Genomic DNA, 9,458 nt, shown 5'->3' with positions numbered 1-9,458 from the left:
CAAAAATGGACACGTCATGCGGGTACAGCATTGCTCACGTTAGGCTCGTTCACAGCTTAGCGGCACGACTGTGGCTTTATGTAGCCTCTGGACGCAACCTGAGTCGTCGGGCTCCCCACCGCGCCCCAGACCAGACCTGGGCGCGTAAGCATGTACCTGGAGTGCGGCTGTCTGGACGCTGTTATCACCGTCTCATCAGGCGGAAGGCAGCTATCACAGGCGGAAGGCCGCAGTTGTGCAAGAAATTTTGCTGCGTAGCGTTGCTCGGGCTCGATTGTTGTTGGTAGCGGGTACAATGCTGCCACGGTCGACGGCGGGCGGAAACGGCTTGGTGGTCGCTGACGGGTGGCATGGCCCCTGGGCCGCCTGGTACGGAAGCGGTCCGCGGAGACATAATTCTGCGCGGCTGTTGTGTGCAACACAGATTCGACTGCGAATGTTCGAAATTCATTTCACAAGCTGACCACAACAGCTCAGCACACACACCGTGCGGTATCTCAGGCGTTGTCTAACGCGATGTGTAATGTCAAAATGATTGTGTCAATGTGTCATGTCAGATTGTGAGAGCTGGCTCGCCGTTTTTCGTCGAGGCGTCACGGAGAGGCGATAAGGTGCAGTCATCAGGTCAGAGCCTGATCGTGTCGATTGTCATCATGCACGAGCATGGGCTGCCCAGTGGGCACGGCGGTGGTGGGAACGGATATCCGTTGAATGTGTCGGCTCGAGCTGTTTCATCACCGCGGCGCTGTGTATCGATATCTAGAAATCCCTGCACACAACCAACTATTCGCGTTCGTCGTGTGCTGGTTACTAACATGTTGACGAGAGCCCGCTGAGTGCTGGACCTCTGCCACTCCACGCGCACAGGTTCGCGACGGGAATGTGCCCCAGCCCTGTCCTGACGATCCAGGTTGAAAGCCTGCCAACGCCTCGTTCGTTGCATTGTTGAAGCGCGTCCCAAGAAGTGTTCCAACTTGACTTCACCTGTCTGGAGCTGGGGAAAGGCGTGTCCCGAGCCAGGGCTGATCGTCCACGTGTCGTAAGCGACCCGTTGCAAAGCAAGAATACATACGGCGATGGTATCTGCTTTAGTTCTGGTGCTGGTCTCCATAAATAGCTTTCCGTGTTGCGTGTGCCGGACATTTGAGGGAACTTGCCCCCCCCCCCCCCCTCTTCTGCGCCATTCTCGCACCTTCCGCTTCACGTCTGTCGTGTTCTTTCAACCGTGTGTTCCCTTTCGGTGCGCCGTCGCTCACGTCGTTTTGGATGCCGCACGAGGCGGTGCCGGGCCGATGCGTCACCAGGTGGCCCCGCCCCTGCCCAGGTCAACTCGACGGACGGTGGCTGCCGGCGCTGCTTGGCACGCGCCCCCCAATATACGTTTGCGACGGCTGCTGTCTGGAGTGGACTCTGTCGTTGTCTGGCGATGGCGCCAGAACGCGGCGGCTCTCGTCGTCGGCATGAGCACGGTGTGGCGGACGGGGGAGCACCGCGGACCTCAGTCGCACTGCAGTGCCCGCGGATACGCCGGGGGCTCCCACAGGCTCACATAAGGTGCGAGCGCAATGCGGAATACGTAGACATTGCGGACTCCCCCCCCCCCCCAGGCCACATCGGAGTGCCCCGCGGGCATACCGGAGTTACGCGGCACAACCAGTCTCCGAGTCAAATCACAGTGCCCCGCGGACATACCGGAATCACTTGGATACAACCAGTGCCCAGGCTACATCACAGTGCCCCGCGGACATACCGGAGTTCCTCCGGCTCAACCGGTCCCCGGGTCACATTAAAGTGCTCCCGCGGACATACCGGAGTTCCTCGGACACAGCCAGTCCCCGGATCACATCGGAGTCTTCCAGGCACATTGGAGTTTTCTATCCACAACATTGGCGGCACTAAAATGCATCATCGGGGCCAAGTCCAGCACATGTCGAAGTCCCGCAAACACATGGCCGTCTCACACACATCGGGGTCCATTAGACACATCCCCCACATAGGGGTCCCTTAGACACACCCCCTACATAGGGGTCCCTTAGACACATCCCCTGCATGGGGCCCCTTAGACACATCCCCTACATAGGGGTCCCTCAGATACATCCCCTATGCGATGGGATCTCCCGGACATATTAGAACTATCACGTATGTCGGGGTTCGGGATAAAAGGCCGCGTCCCCCAGACACATCGGGGGCCACGTATCAGGGTCACCAGGGTACAGGCGTTAGGCCCCATCAAACACACCGGGGTCAATCGAACACATCGGATACCGCACATATATGGGTCCCTTAGGCAGCGGCGTGCCGTCAACGCATGCTGAAGTCCGGCACGCAAATATGTGCCCGTAATCACGCACAAGGGCGTTCCTTGAAAACATCGCGCTTGCACCCGAACACAACACCGTCCTCCGGAGACATTCGGCTGATCTTGCAACCGAACACAACACCGTCATCCGGAGACATTCGGCTGATCTTGCAACCAAACGCAACACCGTCATCCAGAGACATTCGGCTGATCTTGCAACCAAACGCAACACCGTCATCCGGAGACATTCGGCTGATCTTGCAACCAAACGCAACACCGTCATCCGGAGACATTCGGCTGATCTTGCAACCAAACGCAACACCGTCACCCGGAGACATTGGGCTGATTTTGAATCAGCGTGGTGTGGGGTGCCAGTTTCCAGATGCTTGAGACAGGAGCGGAGTGACATCCGGTCCGGTCACCTGACACCCTCCTCGGGCTGTTCTCCTTTTGCGACTTAGAGGTCATCCCTCATAGCTGAGTGCACCCCTCGCAGCGTAACAATGACGCAAGAACAAATGGCTTGAGGTTCTGGTGTGATTGGATATTTTTTTGAAACTGCTTGCCGTTTTTACAGACATGTTTTAGATTTATCCGTAAATGTCTCGGCGAACCCAATATGTCCTTCACTAATGTAATCAAGTTCGCAAAAGTCAGTGACCATATTTCGAAGGCTCCGAGATCCCGTTCAAGATTTGAGTTGCACCGAAGCAGCTGTTAACGAGTTCTGTTCTCACCGATTTTGGAAAGCCACATAGCGGGCGCGTTCTCGCCGGTCCACAATTTTAATAAACAAACAATACTAATGAGAAATTGTGGTTTTTGTGCTCACCACAACTAAAAAACATTTGTCCGACATAACGTCATTTCATATGATTGTGACAGAACAACCTCGTGCCCACAGGTCATTGCAAATGTGACCTATTATCGCATCCCCATATGTGCAGGGTTAGGTGGATCACCTTCAAATGACGAAAGGTTACGGCTGATTTCATGGCCAGGTCGTTTTGCAAACATGGAGCGAAATCTCACCTGCCGCAAACCTATTGGCGACGTCAACAATTTTCTCAACTCTGCACCTGATTTCCGGCCATCCAGAAGCATGACCATACGAATGGGGCATTATGACGTGATGAAACACATCAACATACGTCCTCACAGACAGAATTCACCTTCGCTATAAGATCCAGCATTCGACCACTGTTATCCCCAAAAAGGCCGGAATAACAGTAATATACGTTGTATAAACCAGTGCTCTGTGACACACGAACAGTTCACAACTGGTCTCATTCTTCCCCTATGGATCAATCAATGTAATTTTGTACTCAGGGCTCTACAGACGTGCTCGCCCAGCCCCCGCTGAAAGCACAACGACGGGAGTTCGGTCTAGAAGGACGCACCGGACCAAGTCGCGGCCTGTGGGACGACACTTGGCGGTTCGCCAGCGTCTGCCAGCTCAATTCCCATCCATGCAGGCCCGGAGCGCGTGCAGCGTGTCGACGCTAACCTCGGTGAGGGCCGTGACTTGGGCCGGCTCCGGCGCGTCTGCCGCCTCCAGCCGCATCAGGCAGCAGAGACCGATGAGCGCCCTCTGGGAGGCGTTCAGCGCGCGCCTCAGACGCGTCCGCGCGCCTTCGTCGCGGCGTCCGGCGGAGCGTAGCTGCTCCGCCTCGGCCGCCGAGAGCCGAATCTGGGCACGCAGCGGCGCGTCCGTCAGCACCGCGCGCAGCGAGCCCGTACCGTCGTTGATGATGACTTCGAGCCGCCAGCGGCCACCGCTCGTGGTCAGGGCGTTGACCTGAGTCATGATGAACGCCTTCACGACGACCGTGCCGCCAGGCCGCAGGTCGGCCAGGTAACCGAAGGGCGGCGCCGGCGGCCGGGCCAACCACGGCAGTGTGTCCAGGGACGGGGCGCGCCGCACAGGGCTCAAGGGCGGCAGCCGCGGCCAGACCGGCGTCTCCGGCGGCCGGCTGGATACCAGGCCGGAGTCTAGCGGCGCGCACGGCCTCATGAACGCGTCCAGCGCCTGCTGGCGCGGCGCCGGCGGCGGCCGCCAAGCCGCGGCAGTGGGCCCGGCGGCCGCCGCGTCATGGCCCCGGCGGGCATCAGGAGCCCGCTGGGCGGCCGGCGCCGCCGCCGACTCTGTCCGCCGCCGCTTCCCGGGTGCCAGCGGATCGTCAAAGTCGGCCGGGTCGATGGCGGCAAGCACCGCCTCGTCCACGTCGTCCAGCGGCATGTCAACGTCAACGTCGACGATGGTGGCTAGCTCGGTCTCGTCGATGTCGTCGTCAAACGGGTCGGCGGCGGCGGCGGCCTGGACGCGCGGCGGCGCCGTCCCGTTCGGCTGGTGGGCGGCGGGCGTGGCGGCGCGGTCTGGACCGGCCGGCAGCGCGGCGGCGGCGGCCCCCAGCCGCGCCAGCAGCGCCGCCTGCTCGGCATCGGGCAGTCGCAGCTCGTCCACACAGCCGCCGAGCACGGTCACCGCGTCGCCGGCGAGCAGCAGCACGCCGCGGCGGCTCTCCAGCGGGCCGTGCAGCAGCAGCTTCAGGCCGGCCGGTGTGTCGGCGCGTAGCTGCGGTATCGGCGCCGTCTCCAGGCCCGTGACCGTCTGCACGCCGTCGGTCAGCGTCAGCCGAAGCACGCGGCTCGGCCGCGGCTCCCAGCCGGCGCGCGGCTCGCACGTCACATCCGTGTTGGCGCTGTCGAGCCGCCGCAGCCGCAGCAGCTGACCGTGCGCCGGCTGACCCACGTCCACGGCGCTCAGCAGCTGCACGGCGCAGGGCGCGCGCAGCGTGACGAGCGGCCCATCAGCCAGCTGCGGCGGCAGGGCGGCCACCCCTATCTGCGCCAGGTCCGTGTCCAGCCACTGCTGCAGTACGTGCGCCTGCAGCTGCTCCGGCGTCAGGCGCTGGTCGCCGCACGACTCGGACACGAACTGGATGCAGTCAGCGAGCCAGTCATCGGAGACGGCCGTGACGCCGCGACCCTGAAGCGAGGCGCGCACCGCCTCCAGCCGACTGGCGTTCATGGTCAGCGATGGCCGGTGCGACCTGCCGGCTGTCACATGTCAGTTGGGAGAGGCCAGGTATGATGGACTGTTGTCAGGACAATGAGTTCAAGCATTGTATGGCTTTGCATTTGGTAACAATCTTGTGTAAAAATTAAAAATTAAAAATTAAATCTACACAGAATTCTAATAACACTACAAACATAGTTTTTCCAGCACATTATGCCACAGCAACATGCTCCATTAAGCTTTACAGGCATGCACTTTAAGCTAGCCCAAAAAGTTGCCACCCAATTAGTTGTACTCAATTGTTGTTTTTTTAACTCCAAGGAAATTAGCAATGTCTTGCTGTGTATATCTGTGCTGGGTTGCACTGGTGAACAGAAAATTTTGGTGATGTGCTAGAGAAAGATTTCCAGGATGGTCAAAGTACGGAATGCACAAATACTTTTCGCATAAAAGTGTCACAAAATAGCATTTGAGCACCTTGACAGGTGACTGCTATATAGTTATAATACTAAAAATTTACCCTATACCATTACTTCTCCTCTGCATGAGTTATTCATTCCACCACATTAGCCTTCAGATTATGCACACACCCCAGAACACCAAGCTACAAGGCTACACCATGCATGATGAAAATAGTACAACTATTTGTCATATTGTTTGAGCATGATAAATAACATGACTGCTTGCTAAAAGCTTTCAAATTAAAAACCACGTAAAATCATGATTAAAAACACAGTTTTTATACCTCACAAGTTCCATGTAGCTGCAACAACTTCAATTACGTACTTGCGCTGGCTGAGACACGGTACGCCCCAAGCACACGTCACCCACTTTTCAGATTTCCGTTTCCAAAAAACGGGTTGTAATTATATGGTTTTCTTGAAAACTGGACGACATGTTATTCTATCAGTATCGTTTCAGAGAAGCATGCTATTTGTACCACCACTTCACTCATATACTGTCATATACCGGCAATACCAGCGTCCACCCCGGAATCCTGTCGACAAATGTGATGCGTCTTATCAAGGAAGTGTGGCTCATGCATACACTTGCCAGCTAATGATGACATCATATGCAAGCGAACTGTGATGTTTATGATGTTACTGTCATACCAAATGGGTGAAAAATGAATGTTTGGAAAGCACCGCGCCAGGGCGTAAATTCACGAAGTGAGTTGGGAGAAAGTAATCGAGGAGGTAATTTCCTTTTAACGTGCATCTGCGTGTGTGTGTGGGGGGGGGGGAGATCCCAAGCTATGGTGTTGAAGCTCCCTCTCTCAGCAGAAAGGAGCCGAAACCCTTATGCTGTACTTTCCAAGATGCTGCGTTTTTAAACATGGCAAACTGCTTATGGAAGTTTGAGATCCATAGAGGTATGCGAGCGGGTGGCGAAGTCACGGGCCACACACCTGCGTGTATAAATGCAATTTGTCAGAAGCTGTGTTTGACATCTTCGGTGCGAAGTACACACAGTGTACACACACACAGTGTGCGAAGTACACACAAAATGTTTAAAGTGTATGGGGATATGGCATTACGCGCCAGATGAATATATTTTCGTGCTAAGGGAAAGGACAGGATCGTACCGGGTTGAAATAGAACAGAAATGGGTCGACAATGTTAGAATGGATCTTACTCAGGTTACGAAGGATATGCCAGGCTGGTACTAAAGCAAATATATGGCAGCCATGCAACCAGTCCAGACCGGACCAAATGGGACCGAACTGTATCGGGGAAAAAAATATATCATTTGGGAGCCTTCAACGTGCGCGGTCCAGTTATTGTCACAGGTACTCTAGTTTGGCTTAGCGTAGCCTTAGCTGAAATGAGCTGTGGGTCCCCTTCCATACTACAGGCCCTGACTATCACAGGGCCCTTCCATGACGGCCCTAATGGCCCATGACGGGCCAGGGCCTAATGACGGTTTCTCATCATAAGCTCTCATATTATCACCTTTCATTGTCAGGGGCCTTGATCAACGAAATAGCCCACCCACCTCCTTCTCGCACGGTATTCGTGGCCTCCCCCTCTTGCCTTTCAGCAAATGAGCTCCGACCAGTGCGAATCGCGGGCGGCTGCTTCGACCCTGCTCTGGAAATGGGCCCCCAGGGCTCAGGTTGATGCGGAGCTGACTGTGCGGCGCATTTTGTGTCTGGTCGAAATAGGGTCTGTATTGTCTCAGGCCTCTCCTAGCGGTGTCAGAGGCCCGCTGACTGCTGACTGACATTTGAGGTCACGACCCCACGGTTGGAGGTATTTAACGTGAACTACAACTAGACCTTTGGGCCCTTCGGGATTCCAATCGGACCCCTGATCTTTAATCCCGAGGACTCTTCAGACCCCTCCCCCACCCCTTTCAGGCCCCCTCGAACGCGGCCCCAAGCTGGCTCAGGGGTACTTGCCGACACCGGGCCCCGACCACGAGCCCTGGCCTTGTTCCTTCTTGGGAAATGGGCCCCCCGGGTTCAACCAGACTCGGAGACAATTGTCCGGCGTAGGCAGTCTCTGGCGGCAATAGAGTTCCGCAATGTCCCAGGGGCTTCTCAATGGGTGCAAGACGTCCTTGAGTGACATCTAGAGTTACGGTTCCACGGGTCGAATTTGTACTGCGCCTACATGAAACCCTATGATTCCCTCGCGCCCTTCAATCTTCTGTCGGGCCCTTGATCATCGGTCCCAAAAAGTCCATCGGGACCCTGTTTGGGCCCATCGAGCAGTGTCCCTGGCCGACTGAGCCCTTTGCCAGCACAGAGCTCCTGCTTGACACTGCGGCCCCCTAGCTGACACAGGGTTCCCTTAGCGGCTCAGCAGCCCCAATCAATGCAACTCGAGGGCCTGAGCCTTGTCCCTGCTTGGGAAATAGGCCCTCAGTCCCAGGCCGACACGGAGACACCTGCTCGGTTGTGCCGATGCCTGATCCTGATAGAGTTCCTCATCGACACAGGGGATCACAGTCGGCGCAAAGGCCCCCATAAACTAGCATTTTGGTTATACAGCTGCATTTGTATTTGACATCAGCTGACACCTCTCATGCATGCGTGGCTATTACGTGCCATAAGTCTGAGAGATAAAACAGTTTGTCGAAAAAGGAACGGGAGGTGATAAGAGATAAAAGTACATAGACGCATGCACGCATGAACAGCATGAGACAACTCTATCGCACAAAAAAGACCTGGCGGCGCGCTTTAAATTTCTTGAATCCAATCGTCTAACATCAACAGGCAACTCATTAATAATAGACGCCGCTTGGTACGCAAAGGACTGCTGTCCTGCCACCGTGCGCACCCCCGGGGGGTACAGATTATGATGGTCCATGCGGGTAGTTTCGTCACTGGCCCGCGCGTCAGCGTATGTTTGAAGCAAGCAGGCAAGACCTGCAGGTTCACCTAGATCACGGGCTTTGTGCGTAGCGGTAACAGGTAGTACTTCAAACATTTGACGAGGCGTGGCAACGTGCAGGTCATCCCGCACGCGAGACACGTGGTCACACTTTCGGAGGTCAGTAACTGCTCTGGTAGCGAAGTTTACTTCTTTAAAAAGTCTGGCCTCGTTCACAGCCCTGGCCATAAACTCTTGCCATAAACCGAAATGCAGTATCTCACGCGCGAGATAACTAGACTCTGCACGATGGTCAGCAGCACTCATTGCGGGAGGAAATGTCTCAGGCAGCGGAGACCAATCAGGACTTCGATGCACTTTTTACCTCATCACTGATGTGTGCGTCCCAGCTCAGGTGGCGGTCAAATAGCACACCGAATTTTTTACAGTCAGCCTGTTCCGAACGATCTCTCCACCGACTCGTACGCTGACAGGGGAAAGTCCGCGGATGTTCTGTCTAGTGCCAAGAAGTTCGGTTTTGGATGCGTTGAGCTTGGGACCGTGGGCATCGAACCACGATGCTAGTCAGGACATGATGGTTTCCACGCGTTGGATGAGGGAAGGAAGGCTGCGTTTAACATTGGACATGAGGATTTGGATGTCGTCAGCGCAATGGATCACATGAACATCTGGCGCGTGCGGGCTGGTGTCGTTGGCGAAGATTGTGAACAATAAAGCACCAAGGGCTGATCCCTGCAGGACTTCCATGGTAATGGGGAACTGCTTGGAGGCCACTCTGTCACTAAAAGAAGAAGAGGTGCAG

General features: G+C 55.8%; 1 protein-coding gene across 1 annotated transcript; it reads right to left on the bottom strand.

Moving 5' to 3' along the window:
* Positions 1–3,755: 3,755 nt before the first annotated feature.
* Positions 3,756–6,312, bottom strand: LOC119089302 (recQ-mediated genome instability protein 1). Its single transcript, XM_037211968.1, has 4 exons — positions 6,064–6,312; positions 4,719–5,352; positions 4,444–4,616; positions 3,756–4,077 (listed from the first exon to the last, which is right to left on the bottom strand). Exons 1-4 carry the CDS (start codon positions 6,075–6,077, stop codon positions 3,756–3,758), a joined length of 1,143 nt encoding a protein of 380 aa, XP_037067863.1. The 5' UTR covers positions 6,078–6,312.
* Between the last annotated feature and the right edge of the window lie 3,146 nt (positions 6,313–9,458).

This window comes from Pollicipes pollicipes, unplaced genomic scaffold, assembly GCF_011947565.3.
Source record: "Pollicipes pollicipes isolate AB1234 unplaced genomic scaffold, Ppol_2.1 Scaffold_3087;HRSCAF=3621_pilon_pilon_pilon, whole genome shotgun sequence".
Classification (NCBI taxonomy): Eukaryota; Metazoa; Arthropoda; class Thecostraca; order Pollicipedomorpha; family Pollicipedidae; genus Pollicipes; species Pollicipes pollicipes.
Note: the sequence above shows the minus strand (reverse complement) of the source record. Positions and strands in the feature narration are given on the sequence as shown.